Source organism: Budorcas taxicolor, chromosome 1 (genome assembly GCF_023091745.1).
Source record: "Budorcas taxicolor isolate Tak-1 chromosome 1, Takin1.1, whole genome shotgun sequence".
In the NCBI taxonomy this organism is placed as follows: domain Eukaryota; kingdom Metazoa; phylum Chordata; class Mammalia; order Artiodactyla; family Bovidae; genus Budorcas; species Budorcas taxicolor.
The window spans coordinates 35,403,683-35,426,670 of record NC_068910.1 but is presented as its reverse complement, the minus strand read 5'-3'; the positions used below and the strand labels follow the sequence as shown (position 1 = coordinate 35,426,670).

The window sequence follows — 22,988 nt, the reverse complement described above, 5'->3', positions numbered from 1 at the left end:
GAAAGCCTAAAGCAGTCCCAGGCATACTTGAATATCTTCAGCGATGGCAGTATAGAACATTGAAGCAAGGGCTGCATTTTTCATATATTGATTGGCTCAAGAGGATCCGTGTAAAATATGCATATATATTGAACCTACCTTACCCCACGCCAACAAATAAATAAATAACTTCCAGGTGCACTGCAATTTTAAATATGAAGGTCAAGCCAATAAATTAAAGTAATAATATAGGTGAGTATCTTCATTTAATCAAGGTAGGAAAGCATTTCTTAAACTTTTTACAAAAAGCATCATTACATATAGGGAACAACTGATAAATTGGACTGTATTAAATTTGAAAATTTCTATTTATCAAGACATGTTTAAGTGAGTTAAAGGCAAGCCACAAAGTAGGAAAAGCTATTCCTCCACATAAAAGCAACAATGTGCTCATAGCTAGAACCAATCACTAAGAAAAAGATGGCTTAATAGAAAAATGAGTTAAATGTTTTCTTCTAAAAGGGAGAGGATTTGCATAAAGCCAATACACATATGAAAGGTGCTCAAGTTCATTAGTTACCAAGAAATGTAAATCAAACCCAAATAAGACAACTTAGCAGATCCTCTTCAAACACTAAAATTTTAAAAAAGACTGACAAAATAGTTGACAAAAGATAGTGTCACCTGTGGTCAAAAAACATTGCTGGTAAGAGGATAAATTCATAAAACCACTAGAGACAACAGTTGACATTATCTTTTAAAGTTGTAAATACACATACCCAAATGCCCTATAATTCTACTCTATGGTATAAACAACAGATAAATGTCTACACAAATGTACCAAAGATATAAACATGATTATTCATAAAGAATTATTCATCTTTCCCTCTAGAAACAATCCACATTTCCATTAAGATGAGAAGTCATTCAGTAATCATAGTATACTTGTATAATAAAATATTATATAGCAGTGGAAATGAATGATCTACAATTGCCCACAACAACATGAATAAATCTCATAAATACTGTCGACTGCAAAGCCAGACTCAAAGGAATGTATATAGTGTGGTTTTATTCAATTGAAAAAGACAATATTTATTTACAAGTCAAGATAGTGGAGAGGAGAGAGGAAGTAGAAAGTGGAAAGGTAAAGGGCTTCTGGGGTTGCCGGTTTTCTGTCTCTGGATCTGGCTTAGTAATATTTCACTGTTCTTATATGTTTTGTAATTTTCTGTATGTGTTTGCTTCTTGGAAAAGGTTACATATAAATTAATGTCTTAAAACAAGATGAACATTTCCAGAGGTTGACACCAAATCCTCTTTATCATTCAAATTCACTTTTTAAACATTTGATTTGGGTCTGCCGTTTCAGTAACATATTAAAACTCCTAGAAAATAATTCATTTCTTTAGTACAAATAAGAATGTAGCTGTGAGTCCTGGCTAAATCTGTAAATTTCAAAAGCAAAATCTCTATGGGTTATGTGCAAAAGTTCCTCAAAATCTTTGTCAAGTAGCAAAAGAGTAATAAATAAGCCCTTTGGCTTTGGGTTTCTTTCTCTATTTTACAAACCAGGCGCTCTCAGTTTTGATTAGATGAATACCTTACTTTGTAACATTTTCTTCTCGAACCCCAACTCTTCACCTGTGCAGCTTGAATGTGCACTTTTATTCAAATGGATCCAAAAAGACTAAGTCTTACCGAATATGGGAAGTAAGAGAAAGCCTGCCTTTTGAAAAAGTGTCATTTCTGATAAGATACATACATAGATGTCCAACAGTGATGAAGAAGAAGAAAATGAGGCTAAGACATTGAATAATCCATTTTCCTGTTGATTTAGTAAAGAAAATAAAAATAATAGTAGCTTGCTGTAATTTAGTTGTACAACTAGTCTGAGTCCAGTTGTTTAAGGCTTAAGTTAGTTTTAAAAGCAAAGACAAACTCTTCTTCTTTTTACAATACCTATTGATGGTTTTATATTAAGATAAATTGAGAATATTAACTTCATTGGAACAATTTGATCATGAAAAACCAATACTAATTTATCTGATTTATTTTATTTAATAAGTTAAAGAAAAATATGTCAACTTACTTTGTTTAGTTATTTTCCTGATGTAAAAAAAAAAAAAAAAGGTTAAAAGCCATCTAGCATTTTCAATTATAATTAGATATGCATTACCCACTTGACACATACTTCAAAATTATCAGAGCCTTTACAATTTCCAAATGCATTTTCAAGTGTTATCTTTAAAACTCCTTCTCCCAGGTCTTAATTTATTTTTCAGATATAAATGCACTTTGCCACCATATCATCAGGATCATGTATAACTGTTTTTGTATTTCTTACATGTGAAAAAAATTTAAAGACATTTTGAATCATCAGTACCCAAGGAAGCTTTTAAAATTTATTTCCAAATGTGAGGAGTTTCTTTTGTTTGTTTGTTTTTTGTGCTTGTACAGATACTGGGCAAAAGACAGAAATGAAAATACACATCCCCTTCCCTTGTGGTTCAGCTGATAAAGAATCTGCCTGCAATGTGGGAGACCTAAGTTCAAACCCTGGGTTGGGAAGATCCCCTGGAGAAGAGCATGGCAACCCACTCCAGCATTCTGGCTTGGAGAATTCCATTGAGTGTATAGTCCATGGGGTCGCAAAGAGTCAGACACGACTGAGTGACTTTCACTTTCACTTTTTCAAATAATATACAGGTATCTTCGGAGTTCCTTCTCTAAAGAGTCAAAGACCTTTATATCATTACTTTTGCCTGGAGATCTTTTCTATTGTTCTGATTATGGTTTTGGGATTTATGTGGGTTCTGTTTTACTTCCTCTACCTACATATATATATATATATATATATATATATATATATATATATATATATTTAAAAGTTATTTTGAGATTGAGATGTGAAAAATTCTAGGTCTGTGATAGGTTAATGACCAGGTGATGTGTTTGCCCCATTTTCAATTTCCTTAATTTCTCAACCTGCAAAACATGATTTGGGACAGGTTACAGGTAGAGAATAAAGATGAACAGCATTGCAGATATAAAACCCTTGGCATTTCTCTGGGAAAGAAAAAATTTACAGTGATTGTAAATGCTCACATCTTTATAGCCCTTTAAAATGAAATATTATCACATGTTAACCTTGAGCCATGTAAAATTAAACCCTGTGACATGAAGCAAGAATTCTTTAACTTCATCCTACAAGTGTGAGAAGTGAGGTTTGGAGCATCCCTAAACATGTGCCTGTGTGTGAAGTCGCTTCCGTTGTGTCCAACTCTTTGCAACCCCATGGACTGTAGCTCACCCCGTTCCTCTGTCCATGGGATTCTCCAGGCAAGAATACTGGAGTGGGTTGCCATGCCCTCCTCCTAGGGATATTCCCAAGCCAGGGAATGAACTCACATTTCAAGTCTCATGCATTGGTAGGCGGGTTCTTTACCCCTAGAATCCCTAAATATGTATATGGTGGTTTTAATAATAAAACTAAGATCATTAATATATCAGATCAATATTTTTAATGAAAAAGTATTAGTATTTTCAAACAACAGTTTATAAACAACTTCAAAATCTGCAACATCATTCAAAGCATTTCCATTGTTCTTAGGATAAGTACTGAAGTACCAAACTTGGTCTATACACAGTTACATGGCCAGACCTCTCCCAGGCTCTCAATCAACAACTCACAACATATACCAGGTGCCCTTACCCACTGCTCTACATATAATAATGCATATTTGGTCCTTATAATAAACCTATATAAATAGAGTGGGCTTCCCAGGTGGTACTATTTGTACAGAACCCACCTGCCATTGCAGGAGACATAAGAAACATGGGTTCCATCCGTGGATCACGAAGATCCCTTGGAGAAGGGAATAGCACCCCACTTCAGTATTTTTGCCTGGAAGACCCCATAGACTGGAGCCTGGTGGGCTACAGTCCATAGAGTCACAAAGAACTGGACACAACTGAAGTGACTTAGCACACACATGCGCAGACAGTGGGTACTATTGACACCACTATTTTACACATGAATTCACACCTGTATACATCGTCACACTGAGTGAGAATATTTTTGAAACATAGTTCATCCCTGGTGCCTCTGCCTAAAATCTTCATGATATGATAGAATTTTGCTGTTTTTTCTGGCATCACCCAATCATTCCATTATTCATAGATTACGCTTGGAAATAAAGGGTCTCTGAAATTTGGATGTACCTGGCTCTAATTTATGGTTCAGCCTTGTCCTAGAAAACCAGTTATTTCTGAATCATGGCATGTCATGTTCCTGCCTGGTTTTTCCCATTCCCCTCACATTTTCTCTAATACTTGAGGCTTGTTTGCATTTTCATTCCTCTTGTTTTCCTGTGGACCTGAACATTCTCCTCCCCTATTTTCTTCATCTGCAACACAATCTAATATTTCAAGGCTCAGTTCAAGCCCCATTGTCTTTGGAAGGCTTCCCTTTCCCTTTGTCCAATCCAGACAAACTTGACTACTTTCTCTTCTGGTCTCTCTTATAGATTACATCTAACCCTCTCACATCACCTGAGGCTTTTTTTAAGGAGGTGCTGTGGGGTAAAGAATCTGCCTGCAGTGGAGCCACAGGAGACATGGGTTTCATCCCTGAATTGGAAAGATTCCCTGGAAGAGGACTTGGCAATCCACTCCAGTATTCTTGCCTGGAGATTCCCATGGACAGAGGCGTCTGGTGGGCTACAATCTATAGGGTCGCAAAGAGTCAGACACAACAGAAGCAACTTAGCATGCACGCACATGTGGGCATTAAGAACATGGACTCCAGGTTCCAACTGCCCGAGTTTGAATACTGACTCTGTCGCTTATTACGTGTGTGATTTGAGGCAACTTGGTTAATTCTTCTCCAGCCTCGATCTGGTCATCCGAAAAAGGGATTATAGTAACTTCATAGTGTTATGTGAGGCTCATTGAAGTTAATTTACATAAAGAGCTTGGAACGATGCCTGCTATGTAATATGTATTATGCAAATGCTAGCAATTTCTTTCTTTCTTTTTTTTCTTGCTCACAGGTTTTCACCTGTCTGCTCTGTGAAGACAGGGAGTAGCTATTTCTTATCTACCATTTGATCTTTAGTTCCTAGCACAGTGCTTGATGCATATAAATAAGGTGTTTTCTGGTTGCTTGGCTGATGAATAAATAAATGACCATTCATTTATTCAACCAGTCTAGCATCAGTCTTGCAAAACGAGGAGATTTCAGCAATAATAGAAAAAACTTATTTAAAACATTATCTGTGATTAAATATTAAATAGAGGAGGAACCAAAAAGTCTATTCATAAGTAACTTTTATCCCAGTGTTTCTCTATTCGTTGGTAGAAGTATATATTATGAGTCTCAAAAAAAAAAAAAAAAAATACAGGTCAGTGAAATCAGAGGTTTCTTTCAAAATTGTCTACATTTTCTTCACTCAAAGATGACATTTTAAACAGCAATGACAGATGCAATGTTCTCTCACACAAATACAGAGTAATTCATTAACATACATATGAAAGGAAGAAGTCTACATTCAACCTTTACCACCAAAGTCCTTGAGAAATAAAAGAAATTCAAAGCAACTGCATGTGTAGCTTGTATAAAGTCAAACTGGTTTTATCATTCAAGAATGCCAGGGTGATAACAAGCTTTTGGTGACTAGACACTCACTGCATTTGCTTTAGGGTTGAGGTTGCTTGGAGGAAAAAAGAAAAGAGCTTAAATAAGAATCTACCTGATAATTTGGAATGACAGAATCTTATGTGGAAGAATTGAAGGAAACGTTTGCGATTAAATAATTCAAAACATACCTTTAATAAGTCTACAGAGATGACTAACTTGCCTGAGTAACATAGCAATTTAAAGACAGATTAGAGTTAGGAGGATGTTTTATAACGGAGTTTTTTGGGTTTTGTTTTTTAAATATTTGGGCTGTATTCCTGCATGGTTTTGTGGTGGGATGATTCAAGTTAAGGCAACTCTAATAGGCCGGAGTCTAAAATAAACTCCAAGGGAGATTTTGAATTGCTGAACATCAGGAAAGAAGTTGCAAACACAAGCCATCAACTATCTAGACACATTTACCTACAGAGCCTCTCCCATGGATGAGTTAGGTTCTGAAAGGTGGTTCATAGTTCATTTGTTCTGAAGGTCAAAGTGGCACTATACAACTGCCAATGGGTGGGAAGCAGAGTTGTTGGCACAATTTTATTCTGATGTATAGTTTTGCTCTTACCTATGGAAATTCATATGAATAGAGATTCTGGACCCAATTTGTCTGTCAATAAGATCAAATATCTTACATGTCTAGTGTCTGTCTTACTTTGGTTTCCTTAGAAGCAAAGCCTGAAGCAGAGGTTCAACTGCGTTGATTTATTGAGGAAACACTTGAAGGAGAAATGGAGGGATGGGAACTGGATAGGGCATAGGAAGGGGCTAAGCAAAAGGGGGTCTCAGCTGTTGTCTAGCTCCAGCCTGAGCCCACGGGGAGCTCTAGGGCATGGGTTGAAGAAAAGGGGTAGCTGTGGTCATTAACAGCTGGGCTCACTGTCCAGTAAAGGGGATTTGAACCCAGCACTAATGGGATCTACCACCAGGCCTATGTGAAGTTTACTGTCCTTTAGAAATGGCTGATTATTTCAACAGTGATTATGTCAAAGGCCTATTAAATAAACAACAAAAGCCCATTTGATCTGTGTGAGCACTGTTTGAATTGGACTGAATGCCTTAATAAAAAAGACATGAGTTATAGAATCTGAATTTTTTTTTTTTAATGGAACATAACTGTTTTACAATGTTATATTGGTTTCTGCTGTAGAATCTGGACTTTTGTACTAAAGTTACAACTGATTCTCTAACAATATATTTTCTAAAAAGTCCCAATCTCAGTGAGCCTCAGGCTTCTAATCTGTAAAATGGAAATGATAGAATTATCCTCTTATGGTTATTCCACAGTTCAAGAAAGGTAATACATGTCAAACACTTAAAAGCCTTGAAAACAACTGGTCTGGAGGAAGTTTTGAAATGTAAAATAGATTTTTCTATGAGTAACCGTAGCAGTTTGAAATATATGGATGTTTGGCCAATTTGGGGGAGGAAATGAAAATATCAAAAGAATTAGAGTTACTATTTCCTGAGTGCCTATAAAGGACCAGGGGTTTCACATCATTACTCACTTAATTCCTGTCACTGTCCTTTGGATTCTGCTGTAATTCTCACTGTATACATTTCATAAATAGGCTTAATATTGTTAAAAGGTGACCTAATTTCCTGCTGCTGGATATTTCACAGAGATAGAATTTGAACTCAGGTCTGTTTGTAGGGAAAATTTTAGCATGTGACCACCATTGTTATGATTTTAAGAAAGGTACAAAAGCCTTTCTAGGAAAATAGGCAATGTTGAAAATTTATGAAGATAGTGATGAGAACTCAGATTAAGTTGAAGGCATGGCTAGAGGTAGAATGACTGTGTTAAGTCTATGTTTAACTTTTCAAGGAACTCCCATGCTGTATTCCATAGTAGCTGTACGAGTTTGCATCCCCACCAGTAATGCAGAAGGGTTTCAATTTTCCACACCTTTGCCAACACTTATTATTCTCTGTGGATATTTTTGTTGTTGTTTATTTGTTTTGCCTTTTTTTTTTTTTTTTTTGGTAATAGCCACCTTAATGAGTATGAAGTAGTGTTTTCTGGTTTTGATTTGTATTTGTATACTGATTAGTGATATTTAAGATGTTTTCATAGAAAAACAAATTTTTTTATTGGATAGTTCCCTTCTATTTTGTTCTCTCTTCTGCTTTCGGCCACTCCTTTCTCTGTATCTTCATTTTCTCTGTCTATCTCTCTACACCCTCCTCTCTTTTTGGAAAAGTAACCTTATTTCTAAGATTATGTGCAGATTTCAACGTGTATACAAATGTAACCTCTTTGGGTGAAAGTTCAGAAAATCTATTTTGCAAAACTAATATCCTGTGTGCCTTAAATGAGATTAGAAGAAAGAATTTGTAAATGGAGTCTCCTGGGCTGTAAGTTATTAACACCTTTTGATTTATTTTTAAGATCTTTATGCACATTTGTTCAAAATAGATCATTCAGAGTTGCGTAATAGCAGTGACAAAGCTAGAAGTGGTATTTTTCACATTTTTAAAATAAATTCTTTACTACTTGGAATGAACAACTGACTTAAGTAAACTGGCAAGAGTACTTATGAGATCTAGGAAAGAAAAGGAGATACTTTATAGGTGATTAAAAAGTGTTGGTTATTTTTAGAGTTGATTCAAGTCAGCAGAGATAAAGTCAACCAAATCTCTCCATGGAAAGAACAGGAAACATTTCAGGCAAGACACTGTTATAGTTACTGGACAGAAAAGGCAGAATGATCTGATTCTTTCTTGTTTGTTTGTTTTGTTTTTTCAAGTTTAAGACTTGAAACCTAAGACCCTTTAAGTCTGCAGGAGAAAGATCAGCTAATGGATGTAGACCTTCTTCCTCCATGAATAGTAATACAAGTGCTTTTAGGAACAACAGTCATATACTTTCAACTCCCAAAACAGAAAACTTTATGAAGAGACAGGAAAGTCAGCAAGGATAGAAGAACTGACTTTCCTCATTCATCCAAATGAAAGCATAATTTTTTTTTCTGAATTTTAAATATTTCCTCTTTTTTTTTTTTAGCAAATAGAATTTATGTTTTAACTTACAAAAACTTCTAGTTACACATTTTTAAAGCAGAAAAATAAGTAAAATAATAATTTAGAAATTAAAAATACAAAGTTTTCATTTAAAAGGGGGAACAAAGAGAAGGCAATATATGGCCATATAAAGCACAGTGCATTAACTTTCATCATAGATATTCAGTTATTTTCAAGAATGGATAGAATCCATAACTCTGGAGAAACACCAGGTGTAGCAAATAAATATGCTCTATGTGATTTCCTTTACCAGAAAATCAAATGTATTAAATTTATTTTTATGCAATCTGACCATGTATATCTCCTAGGGTCATCTTCTATTCAAGTGAAAAAAAAAAACCCATTATTTTGGCAGAGTCTTTCAAAGCCTGTGGAGCAATTGTTTACTTCTGTAAAATAAGTCTTCATTAATATTTTGTTCGCTATTGTTTTTACAAGTGATGGTCTTAGCTGAAATGTAGAAATCAAGTATTGTGATTATCTTTACCCTAAGTTTCAAATGGGGCTCCCATTTGGTTCAGACAGTAAAGAATCCACCTCCAATGCAGGAGACCTGAGTTCCATCTCAGGTTGGGAGCAGCCACCAGCATTTTTTTATATTCCATTTAGCCCTGTAAAATTTTGCATTATCCTTTGTTTTCTAAAGATATAAATACATTCAGATACACTTAGCAATGCTTGTGTATATGTATACATGTGTGTATGTGTGTAAATAGAGGACCACATACATATATGTACATGTGTGTATATTTATAATCACATGCACATTTATACACACATACTTATATATACATATGTATTTATTTCTGAGTGTATCTTTATACATATTCAGAAACAAGGCCATTCACAGAATGGTTAACATAGGGGAGCTTTGTGTGGAGCTAGGTATCTTTGGAACACAAGACTTGCAATGAGAAACAGACCTAATTATTAATTTATATAATGGTGGTTGTGGTGGTAAGTTTAGTTGCTAAGTCATGTCTCACTCTTGTGACACCACAGAGTGTAGGCTGCTAGACTCCTCTGTCCATGGGATCCCCTAGGAAAGAATACTGGAGTGGGTTGCCATTTCGTAGTCCAAATTTATATATCTACTGATGATTAAAGTAGTTCTGTTAGGGGAAGCACACTGATTGAAACCACCCACCCTGGTCAGACACCACAGTAATCATTTGCATGAATTGTTTTATGACAAGAGTTCCTGGTAAGGAACATGGAACTAATAAGCCTCCACCAACTGGAAGAGTTTGGGAAAGGTCAAACTGAGACACCACATGTCCGACCACTTCCCAGAATCCTTCTCTCTGGCATTCATCTTGGCTGAACAAGGCATGCACCACCAGGAAGGACTCTTGGGTTAGAGTGATTGGCTAAAGACAACCTGGAAACTAATCCCATCACCATAAAACCTGAGACTACAAGCCATGTGACAGAGCTGTTCTCCTGGGTTCCCTTACCCTGCTGCTCTCTGCTCCGGTGCCCTTTCTCAATAAAATCTCTTGCTTTGTCAGCACATGTGTCTCCTCGGACAATTCATTTCCGAGTGTTAGACAAGAGCCCAGTTTCGGGCCCTGGAAGGGGTCCTCCTTCCTGCAACAGTTCTACAAGTTGGGCTTTGGATGTATGTTTTGTTCTGTAGATTTCAAAATAGTTACTTTTTCAAAATAACAGAAGGATAGACCTATTCATCAGGGTCGCAAAGAGTAGCTTCTCACTGTTTGGTCCCTGGTACATCCTCTGAGGAGGGCGTGAGTGGGAGTCGCATGGCAGAGGGGGTATAAAGGGAAAGATGTAAGGCTTCTGCTTCATCCACATCAACAAATGTAATTACTTTCAAACAAGGCTTTCCCTGGATCCAATATGAAACATTTCAGTCCCTGGAAACACTATATATAAACACTATAAGAAGCAGTATGTCTATTGTTCGTCTGCTAATGTCCCCAAATGTCACCAAGGTAATTATTTGGATGACATTTATGTGACGCAGTTGGACATTGTTACAGTTAATATAAAGTCTGCCTTTGGCAACCACTTTATTTCCACCTGCATCAAACTGCAGATGCATGATCACTTTTCCTGGGAGAAAGCTTTCCTCCCCCCAAAAATATCTTTGCTTTCTTTTATTCGTGTGCCCTTCACATTAATGCCCAATGCAAAAGAAGAAGGAAAAAGGATATATATATATAATCTTTATCTGAATATGTATATCTAGAACTTTCAGAGATGTTTCTAAATATAATTCACAAAATAAAATAATACTGATATTTCCTGCTTTTTTTTGAAACAGATTCAACTATTCCCAGGAGTCTGAATTCACAAAATGCACACTGTTAAAACTTTTTACCTCTATAAATTCATATTTGCTCTCAAAGAACATGTGATTGGCAAAGTTAGCTTTTTTCTACTATGGTTATACTAAGAATATATTTTCAGAAACACAAAGATTATAGATTTTCCTCACAAACTCACATGCAAATTGGAGCTTTGCCTTCTGACTCAGAATTGTTCCCAGAGAATTGGTGGCCAGGCACTGGTATGTGCCAATATCTTGATCTGTGCGAGGGCTGCTGATTGCCAAACTGCCTCCATCCAACCTGTAGTGATAGCTCATAGTAAAATCAATATCTGCGCCATTTTGCTTCCACCTTCAAAGGAAAAGAAAATCAAATTATGCCTCCAAAATCAGAGTTGACCACTACTGATTTAAACAACATACAGTTGCAATTCCTGAGACTGTTAAAACAAAACATGGTTACATGTGGACACATCCTACCAGTTTCACTGAAGATAATTGTCTTCTTGAGCTCCATAATATCAATAACTATATTATTTGAAAGATCTACTCTTTACAAATTACAAACATTCACCAAAACCTGTGCAGAAAGGCAACAGAACTCTTGACATAAGAAATAAAAAGTAGACATTCAGTCAATAACACTGGCCATCTTATTCCTTTAACAACTTTTCAAATAATATATACCATACCTGAACACCCACAACTGATACTGCAAAATTGAATGTCAAAAATGATTTAGAGATGAAGTCCAAGAAGAATATATTAGAATGGCACAAAGAAAGCCAGCAAAGACTTTACAATGCCAATTTGAGGTTGATAACAAAACAAAAATAACCTGACTACTTTAGAACATGATTGTCTCTGATAGTTTCTTACTTGGAAAATTAATCATGCTGAAAATATTTCAACAGTACTTAGAAATGCCAAACTAAAATTATACCTTAACAAAACAAATGCAGTTTGAGAGGTTTTCATTTTAGGCTGCAAAAAATTTCTCGGCTTACCTAGTAGTCAACAATCTTTTAGAACATTAATGAAGTATCAGAAAATCCTAACAGTTATATTTATTTTCAAAGAAGTATTAGATGATTTAGAAATTATATTTTATTATTTTAAGATGAATGAATACCCATTTGTTATCTTTAATAGACCCACTTCCTCCAGCTTGCAACCCCTTGCTGCTAAGTCACTTCAGTAGTGTCCGACTCTGTGCGACCCCAGAGATGGCAGCCCTCCAGGCTCCCCCGTCCCTGGGATTCTGCAGTCAAGAACACTGGAGTGGGTTGCCATTTCCTTCTTCAATGCATGAAAGTGAAAAGTGAAAGTGAAATCGCTCAGTTGTGTCCGACCCTTAGCGACCCCATGGACTACAGCCTTCCAGCTCCTCCATCCATGGGATTTTCCAGGCAAGAGTACTGGAGTAGGGTGCTATTGCCTTCTCCCTGCAACCCCTTACTTCCATCAAAATAGTCAGACATTTTGAAATCAGAATATTACACATTCAAAGATACATTTCTAGGGCATTAGCTTTGTGTAGTAATATAAACCATTTAAGAAAAGAGATATATTTTAAAATATTGAGTTAAGATAATCAGTCAGAAAAACAAGTGAATGCCTCTTCCTGTGAAATAAAGACAGTTTGTAAATCTTGTTTCTTTCGGGTTTATGCGAGCTCTGCAGATTCTTCCCTTCATGCTAAGGTCATATTAAAAATAGTTTTGTGCGGGTAGCTAATTGTAAGAAAGGAATGACATTTTATAGAATTATTCCAAATGTCATTGACTTTTTTAGAATTCTAAAACATCCCATGGAAAAAGTCTGGCAAATGTCTACAACAGTGGAAGAGAAATACAGGCTTAGGGTATCTTCCACCCTGTTAAAGATGAGAAATGATGTATATCAAATCATCCAGAGGACTTGAACCAACTCTGTCACTTTTAAATTACTTAGCCAATTCTTGTGGACCTCAACTTCTTTTTAATAAAAGGAAGCTGAAAGACAACAGTCAAAAATAGTACATTTCATTTGCCTGAACTATCTGCCAATTTTTTTTTCTAGAGAAATTTATTCGGTTTCTAGTTCTCAATATTAGAAGAAGAAAATAGAGAAAACTATTATTTTTTTAGGCCTATCTGACGCCTTGAATATTCTCCTTGCCAGTACTATAATACTGTCTTTCATAATTTGTTTACAGGGCATGGTCTTTGAACCTTTGTGTTCCCTTGCTTTTTCAACGCAAAGGATATACCACACTTAGTTTGCCAGCTTTCTTTAATTTTGAAATCAATCACTGAAATAACTGCTGTCATCATTACATGCTCCTAATTAAGCTCGGTAATTGTTTTTCAACACAAATTTAAAGTTGTTGGCTTAGCTGCAGCAAATGATTTTTTCACACTCTCCCCATAATCATTCTAATCACTATGGTACAATGATTATTAAACTGTGCATATAGATCAGGGGTTCAACTCATGGTGTGGGCTTTGTTCTAATTAATATGTTTAAATAAATTGAGAAATAGTATTAATGAATTCAAGTGATTGTCATACAAGTGTTACTGAAAGAATTCCATGCCCAGGAGAATTATCTCATGATGCAAACTAGGAAATATGCTATAGAAGATTATTTTAAGCATCTGCCTTAATATCATATTAATTCCATGAAACATAATGGATTTGAACTAAAATCTTGACCTTTTTCTGGGGAACATCCTTCGCTATTAAGTAGTTAAGCCCTGTGTCAAGAATATAATGGCTGCGGCTATATTTGTTTGCTAGTCTGTGATAATGTATGTGTGTGTGAGTGTTTTTTAAAAAACTGAGCCTTGCTTTAGAGTTACATGGAGTGCTGTTTCTGGACCCATTCCTAGACACATGAAGAACTACAAAATTGAAATTTTTAACATCTCTTTGGGTGATTCTAATGTGCACTAAATTTAGTTCCATTGACCTCATAGAAAGAGTCCTGGGCCTAGCTTTGATATTCCTTTGTTCTGTATGCTTAGCCAAGTCATTTCTCCAAAAGTCATATCCATTGATTATAAAATTTGCACAATAAAAATATCCTGCTTTGTCACAGAAAGTTGTTAAGTAGATAAAGGGAGGAAATGAATAAAAAGAATAGTAAGGCAGAGTAACACCCTTTGTGATTTTTATTCACAGGCCTAGAGCTTCTCCAAACTTAAGAATGTCTTTGTGATGAGTAGATTAAATCACAGAAAGGAAACTTCTCCAGTGACCAGGTTCAGAGGACACGTGGTGGAAATTCTCTATGACATTCAAAGAACTTTTTCTGACAGAGTATCCTATGTAAAAATAATTTATGTGTGTGTTGCTTCATTTTCCCAAAGAAAATATATATTCTGAGCTCTGGAATGAAGCTCATCACTATCTCTTCACCATATCCTTGACTTATTAAGTATAACCAATTCTACCCAAGTACTATTTTTTAGTAACCCATTTTCCTTCCTTTAACAAAGCTGCATGGTTAGATGTTAATTTTAATGTGTTTCATGGTCTTTAAAAGAATAGAAAGTAAACCTTTCCACTGGAAAACTTTGCCTAACATGTATCTTGTCTTCACTGATATTCTGTCCATGAAGGTATTGACTCCAGCTGAAAGTGACTTTAGACAAGTTTCTTTTAAACTGTTTCCAAAGTTCTGCTTTCAATATTGCTTATTTTCTCTTATGAGACTTCATTATCTAAAGGGAATTTACTAAAAGAAATAAAAACACCTTAAAATCAACGACACCCTCACTTTGTGGATGAGGGATACAACGATAGGAGAAAGACATGATTCCAGGGTTATATATGTAATGATAGAGCTGTGACTAGAAATGATAACTCTTGGTTCTAAGCCAATGGGTTTTTGGTACAGCTTCACACTATACTCAAGTAACTTCAAATAATGTTAAACTCTGAATCATAAAGAATGTCCATCTATATCACACATGCACACACATACACACACACACACACACTCAGACACACAATCTAAAATGAATACAGTCATGAGGATTTTTTAAAAATAAATTTTAAGTTCAAAAGGGTAATATTAAAACTAAAATTCACATTTTGTTGCTAATGGGCATTGTCTGAAATACCTCTGCCCTTTGCTTTATTATCAAGAAAACTGGGGGCTCAATCTGACATTTAAGCATTAAAAACTTTTTTTTTCCCCTCATTGTCTTTTAAAAGCATCTTGAGTATTATATACCATGATAGTAGAAATAAGGCAAATCCGGTTAGTTCACTTCAGTTCAGTTCAGTCGCTCAGTCCTGTCCAACTCCTTGCGAGCCCATGAATCGCAGCACACCAGGCCTCCCTGTCCATCACCATCTCCCGGAGTTCACTCAGACTCACGTCCATCGAGTCCGTGATGCCATCTAGCCATCTCATCCTCAGTCGTCCCCTTCTCCTGCCCCCAATACCTCCCAGCATCAGAGTCTTTTTCAATGAGTGAACTCTTCACTTGAGGTGGCCAAAGTGCTGGAGCTTCAGCTTTAGCATCATTCCCTCCAAAGAAATCCCAGGGCTGATCTCCTTCAGAATGGACTGGTTGGATCTCCTTGCAGTCCAAGGGACTCTCGAGAGTCTTCTCCAACACCACAGTTCAAACACATCATTCTTCGGCACTCAGCCTTCTTCACAGTCCAACTCTCACATCCATACATGACCACAGGAAAAACCATAGCCTTGACTAGATGGAACATTGTTGGCGAAGTAATGTCTCTGCTTTTGAATATGCTGTCTAGGTTGGTCATAACTTTTCTTCCAAGGAGTAAGCGTCTGTTAATTTCATGGCTGCAGTCACCATCTGCAGTGACTTTGGAGCCCCCCAAAATAAAGTCTGACACTGTTTCCACTGTTTTCCCATCTATTTCCCATGAAGTGATGGGACCGTATGCCATGATCTTCGTTTTCTGAATGTTGAGCTTTAAGCCAACTTTTTCACTCTCCTCTTTCACTTGCATCAAGAGGCTTTTGAGTTCCTCTTCACTTTCTGCCATAAGGGTGGTGTCATCTGCATATCTGAGGTGATTGATATTTCTCCCGGCAATCTTGATTCCAGCTTGTGTTTCTTCCAGTCCCGCATTTCTCATGATGTACTTTGCATATAAGTTCAATAAGCAGGGTGACAATATACAGCCTTGACGTACTCCTTTTCCTATTTGGAACCAGTCTGTTGTTCCATGTCCAGTTCTAACTCTTGCTTCCTGACCTGCATATAGATTTCTCAAGAGGCAGGTTAGGTGGTCTGGTATTCCCATCTCTTTCAGAATTTTCCAGTTTCTTGTGATGCACACAGTCAAAGCCTTTGGCATAGTCAATAAAGCAGAAATAGATGTTTTTCTGGAACTCTTGCTTTTTCCATGATCCAGCGGATGTTGGCCATTTGATCTCTGGTTCCTCTGCCTTTTCTAAAACCAGCTTGAACATCAGGGAGTTCATGGTTCACGTATTGCTGAAGCCTGGCTTGAAGAATTTTGAGCATTACTTTACTAGCATGTGAGATGAGTGCAATTGTGCGGTAGTTTGAGCATTCTTTGGCATTGCCTTTCTTTGGGATTGGAATGAAAACTGACCTTTTCCAGTCCTGTGGCCACTGCTGAGTTTTCCAAATTTGCTGGCATATTGAGTGCAGCACTTTCACAGCATCATGTTTCAGGATTTGAAACAGCTCAACTGGAATGCCATCACCTCCACTAGCTTTGTTCATAGTGATGCTTACTAAGGCCCACTTGACTTCACATTCCAAGATGTCTGGCTCTAGATGAGTGATCACCTCATCATGAATATCTGGGTCGTGAGGATCTTTTTTGTACAGTTCTTCCGTGTATTCTTGCCACCTCTTCTTAATATCTTCTGCTTCTGTTAGGTCCATACCATTTCTGTCCTTTATCGAGCCCATCTTTGCATGAAATGTTCCCTTGGTATCTCTAATTTTCTTGAAGAGATCTCTAGTCTTTCCCATTCTGTTGTTTTCCTCTATTTCTTTGCACTGATCACTGAAGAAGGCTTTCTTATCTCTTCTTGCTATTCTCTGGAACTCTGCATTCAGATGCTTATATCTTTGCTTTTCTCCTTTGCCAGACAGCCATTTTGCTTTTTTACATTTCTTTTCCATGTGGATGGTCTTCATCCCTGTCTCCTGTACAATGTCACGAACCTCATTCCATAGTTCATCGGGCACTCTATCTATCAGACCTAGACCCTTAAATCTATTTCTCACTTCCACTGTATAATCATAAGGGATTTGATTTAGGTCATACCTGGTCTAGCAGTTTTCCCTACTTTCTTCAATTTGAGTCTGAATTTGGCAATAAGGAGTTCATGATCTGAGCCACAGTCAGCTCCCGGTCTTGTTTTTGTTGATTGTATAGAGCTTCTCCATCTTTGGCTGCATAGAATATAATCAATCTGATTTCGGTGTTGACCATCTGGTGATGTCCAGGTGTAGAGTCTTCTCTTGTGTTGTTGGAAGAGGGTGTTTGCTATGACCAGTGCATTTTCTTGGCAAAACTCTGTTAGCCTTTGCCCTGTTTCTTTCCTCATTCCAAGGCCAAATTTGCCTGTTACTCCAGGTGTTTCTTGACTTCCTACTTTCGCATTCCAGTCCCCTATAATGAAAAGGACATCTTTTTTGGGTGTTAGTTCTAAAAGATCTTGTAGGTCTTCATAAAACTGTTCAACTTCAGCTTCTTCAGCATTACTGGTTGGGGTATAAACTTGGATAACTGTGATATTGAACGGTTTGCCTTGGAGATGAACAGAGATCATTCTGTCATTTTTGAGACTGCATCCAAGTACTGCATTTTGGACTCTTTTGTTGACCATGATGGCTACTCCATTTCTTCTGAGGGATTCCTGCCCACAGTAGACTGGAAATAAGATGATGATTGCCTGTCTTTAGCCTCCTTATTTACAAGCAGTACAACAGAAACCATTTCACAACATTGAAATTTGCAATCTCTTCATTCAGTGTATTTCTTCACAGGTATTATTAGCAAATTGTTTTGAGAACCACTGTATTATATCTTTCCATGTGTTATAAGTCAATAGAAAATTTTATATAAGTACATGACTAATCGATGATCTATCTTACCTATACTTAACAATTGTCTCTTATTGTATAGGGACTTAATGTTTTTCCTCTTCTCTAATAAATTCTATCAATCTTTAGGAATAATCAAATTAGTTCTCAAAAATAAAATTGCAACTTGAAGTATTAGGTGATTTTAAAAATATTTAGCCAAGTTTTAATGAAATAACACAGCTTTTTCCTTAAGGAAACAACCATGAACTAGATGGACCAATTTATAAACTAAGTAAACTTCATCTGCTAGCTGGACTTCATTGGTTGAGGTGTTCTAAAGATAGAAAAGCCTTAATAAAGCCTACATAATAAGACACAGTTTACAGCTCTTTTGTTGTAAAAAATAATACTGAAGTTATTTTGACAAAGATAAGAGACACAAGACAGAAAGTTGTCTTTAACCTTGTGTATTTAAGTCATTTAGCTAGTTAATCTAGATAATTGTAAGATCAAAGTAAGTATGTATATAAATATGGTATTTTTAATGGAACATATAAATCAGCAAAAGCCAATTTTTTTTTCATTGTTGTTGTTTGTTTGTTTGTTTGTTTGTTTTTTACCAAAATGGACTGAATTTGTTGCTTTTTGTGTTTGATGATTTACAATGCAGGAGACATAAGAGTTGTAGGTTCAATCCCTGGATCAGGAAGATCCCCTGGAGGAGGGCATGGCAATCCACTACTGTATTCTTGCCAGGAGAATCCCATGGAGAGAGGAACCTGGTGGGCTCCACAGTCCATGGGGTCACAAAGAGCTGGACACAATTGAAATGACTCAGCACACATGCACACACTAAAAATTAAGACTTAAAAAAAAAGGCTTTTAAATCCTAAAGCCACAATAGTCATTTTAATATTATTCTACTTTCTCTATATTCACACTGCACATGCAATTCTTACCAACACCATATCTTTAAGATTTACGCAAGTATAATGTATATATGCATTTATTTGTGAAGCCCACCCACAATGTGAATCAGATTCTGCCTCTCCTGTAATATTCTAAGAACAGAAACACTGCAGACCTTTCTTCCTTATTCTTTCAGAGGTAATATGTGAGAAACAAATATATATATTTCTAGTTGCCCAGAATAAAAATTGCTTTTCTGCCTTAGATGATCCATAGCTGTCTTCAGTATATTTTTTCTAAAACCAATTCTTTTTGGGTGATGGGATGTGTCAGTGGAGTCACAGAAATTGGTCTGATAAAAAATGTTTCAATCTGGATTAACTCCTTTTAGAGAAACATGTTCATAGTCATTGTATAGGAGGCAACTGAGGCAGTAGCCGCATATTGTGGGGAAGGGAGTACAAAATGAACTTGTGCTTTACAATCTCTTTCAAATTGGGAAAACAAATCTTTTCCTGTCCTTTCTCTTATTTTTTTTCTTTCTTCCTGTATTCCTTCCTTCCCTCCCTCCTTCCTTCATTCTTTTTTTCCTCCCTTCCCTTCCTTCCTTTTTCTTTCATTCTTTTTCAATTCTCAGTGTAACATAGACCCAATCTCAAGAATAACAGCTCTAAGCAAATCTAACCAGTAAGTTACAAGAGTGGTTGCTGGAGGATGAGGGTGGGATAATTATCACTTGGCAAGTGGCATGAGGGGATACTTTAGGGTACCAAAAATGTCTATCTTCATTTGCGTGGTGGACACACAGCTGAATGTGCTATGCTGTGCTTAGTTGCTCAGTTGTGTACAACTCTTTGTGACCCCATGGACTGCAGCCTGCTAGGCTCCTCTGTCCATGGGAATTCTCCAGGCAAGAATACTGGAGTGGGTTGCCATGCCAGTCTCCAACACAGCTGTATACCTATGTAAAAGTTCGTTGAGCTGTACACTTCAAATTAGGTCATTTTATGGTGTATATGGGCTTTGCTGGCAGCTCAGTGGTAAAGAATCCACCTACCAATGCAAGAGACATGGGTCAGGAAGATGCGCTGGATTAGGAAATGGCAACCCACTCCAGTATCCTTGCCTGGTAAATCCAAGGACAGAGGAGCCTGGTAGACTACTACAGAGGAGTCCATGGATTTGCAAAGAGTTGGACACAACTTAGCCACTAAGCAACAACAACAACAACAACAAATTGTGTGTATACTTTACCCCGAAAACAAAGAAAAAAAAAAACCCAGCATGATGCTCAGAAGTAGAAATTTACCTATAATGAGGTAGTGGGTAACCATTAGCAGCACAATTCAGGATTATTTCAGATTTTGACAAATCCAAAGGAAAAATAGCATCTTGTGGTTCTTGGGTAAAAATAGGAGGGCTCAAGCCACCATCACCTGGAAAAAGAAAAGAAAAATTACACCACGCGGAAAATACTTGACCCTGTTTTGAACGCAAACAGTATTAGACATCAAGTAAATAGATATTTTTAAAAATATTTCATCGTGAAACAATGCAAACATATGGAAAGTTTCAAGAATGGTACAAATAATTTTATTCCTATACCATTTAAGAGTAGCTTTGCAAACATGCCACATTATCCTAAATGAATCAGTTTCCATTTTTTATAAAGGACACAATAACATGATCAAAATCAAGGAATTGACATTGTTTCAATGCTAGCATCTAACTGTCAGTCCCCTTTCTCTGTTTTTCTTGATAAAATCCTTTATAGCCAAAGGATCCAGCAGAGAATCATAGATTTCATTTATTGTTTTCTCTTTTTAGTCTCCTTGAAGGTATTGATTGAACACTTTCTGTTTTCACTTGATTTTCCTCACCTGGTAACTTTGAAAATGACAAGGCACTGATTTGGTTAAGCTTCACTCAATTTAGGCTTGTCTAAGGGACAACAGGATCAGGGTCCTCGTAGGAGCTGTATGCTGAAAATATGGGTAATAAAAAGGGTCTATAAAGATTTTTGTTTGTTTGTTTAAAGATAATTACAGCAGTGTAAGAACTGGCTCTTATTTTTAAAAATTTATCACCATGAAAAGAAAACACTTCCCACCATTCAGAGTTTACTGATCACATTGTCTTGCCCTCCTGTCCCTTCATTCTCCTCCCGCAAAGGGTGTTTCCCTGTGTCTGCTGTTTAATTATGATTAGATTCAGGAATGTTGTGTGCTTCAGATAGCATCCTATCAGATGGTACAGGACTTCTGTTTGTCTCATTTCTGCTTAAGTTAACTTTGATCACTGGTTAAGTTTCAGTTCAGTTCAGTTCAGTCGCTCAGTTGTGTCCAACTCTTTGCGACCCCATGAATCGCAGCACGCCAGGCCTCCCTACCCATTACCATCTCCCGGAGTTCACTCACTCGCGTCCATCGAGTCAGTGATGCCATCCAGCTGTCTCATCCTCTGTCGTCCCCTTCTTCTCCTGCCCCCAATCCCTCCCAGCATCAAAGTCTTTTCCAATGTGTCAACTCTTCGCATGAGGTGGCCAAAGTACTGTAGTTTCAGCTTTAGCATCATTCCTTCCAAAGAAATCCCAGGGTTGATCTCCTTCAGAATGGACTGGTTAGATCTCCTTTTAGTCCAAGGGACTCTCAAGAGTCTTCTCCAACACCACAGTTCAAAAGCATCAATTCTTTGGCACTCAGGTTAAGGTACCACCTGCGAAACCTCTCCACTATGAAATTACCTCCCCTTCCCCTTATAATTAGTAAGCATTTTGTGGTTACAGAGTTTGAGACAATGTAAATACACTGTTCCTTATTGAGAATTTAATTTTTGTTTATATATTTCTATCAGTATGATCTACTCTTTCAGTGTGAATCCATAGCTTCTTATTTTATTAAATAAGGACTTTTATTAAATAAAGGAAGTTATTTATTATTACATAAAGGAAGTTATAATTCATGACTACTTTGATGCCCAAAGTTTCACTGTTTTGGCCAGCAGGAGCCTAGTCAAGCTGGTTTCTTCATCTTTTTGACATATGCCTATTTTTCTTTGTTCTGTTCCTTACTTTTTGGTACAAGAAAGTGTTTCAGAATCATCTTACAGTTTTCCTGTGCCAGCCATCAAAGTGTTCTTTTTTTCTAAGAAAATTTCATTTTTTAAAATTAGAGAATGGTATTTAGAAACCATGATCTGGATGCTAAGTGTACTCATTGAGGTGTTTTTGCTCTGAGGACCTTTCAATATGTGCATGTGTGTGTGAATGTGTATGTGTTTGTGTGTAGGTTTTATATATTATATGTATATGAGTGCATGTAAGTATGTATATGTATAATTTTACATACATGAGTCATTGTTTACTTGCTAAGTCATGCCAGACTCTTTTGCAACCCCATGGACTGTAGCCTGGCAGGCTCCTCTGTCTATGGATTTCCCAGGCAAGAATACTGGAGTGGGCTTGGGTTGCCATGTCCTTCATCAGGGGATCTTCCCAGCCCAGGGATCAAACCTATGTTTCTTGCATTGATAGGTGGATGCTTTACCATGGAGCCACCACTGCTGCCTCCAGGAAGCCCATATATACTCATAGATCGATCAATAGATAGATACACATAGATATACACACACACATATATACACATAGATGGATCGATAGATACACATAGATATATACACACACATATATACACATAGATCGATCGATAGATAGATACACATAGATATACACGCTCACATATATACACATAGATCGATCAATAGATAGATACACATAGATATACACGCACACATATATACTCATAGATCGATCGATAGATAGATACACATAGATATACACGCTCACATATATACACATAGATCGATCGATAGATAGATACACATAGATATACACGCACACATATATACACATAGATCGATCGATAGATAGATACACATAGATATACACACACACATATATACTCATAGATCGATCGATAGATAGATACACATAGATATACACGCTCACATATATACACATAGATCGATCAATAGATAGATACACATAGATATACACG

General features: G+C 36.7%; 1 protein-coding gene across 1 annotated transcript in view; it reads right to left on the bottom strand.

Moving 5' to 3' along the window:
- Positions 1–20,361, bottom strand: part of CNTN6 (contactin 6) — a 177,692-nt gene extending 157,331 nt beyond the window's left edge. The window contains exons 1-2 of the mRNA XM_052640803.1: positions 20,243–20,361; positions 11,159–11,334 (exon numbers count right to left, since the gene is read on the bottom strand). Of these exons, the coding sequence (XP_052496763.1) occupies positions 11,159–11,300 (142 nt within the window). The 5' untranslated portion in view covers positions 11,301–11,334; positions 20,243–20,361. The remainder of the gene's footprint in view (positions 1–11,158; positions 11,335–20,242) is intronic.
- Positions 20,362–22,988: the final 2,627 nt, after the last annotated feature.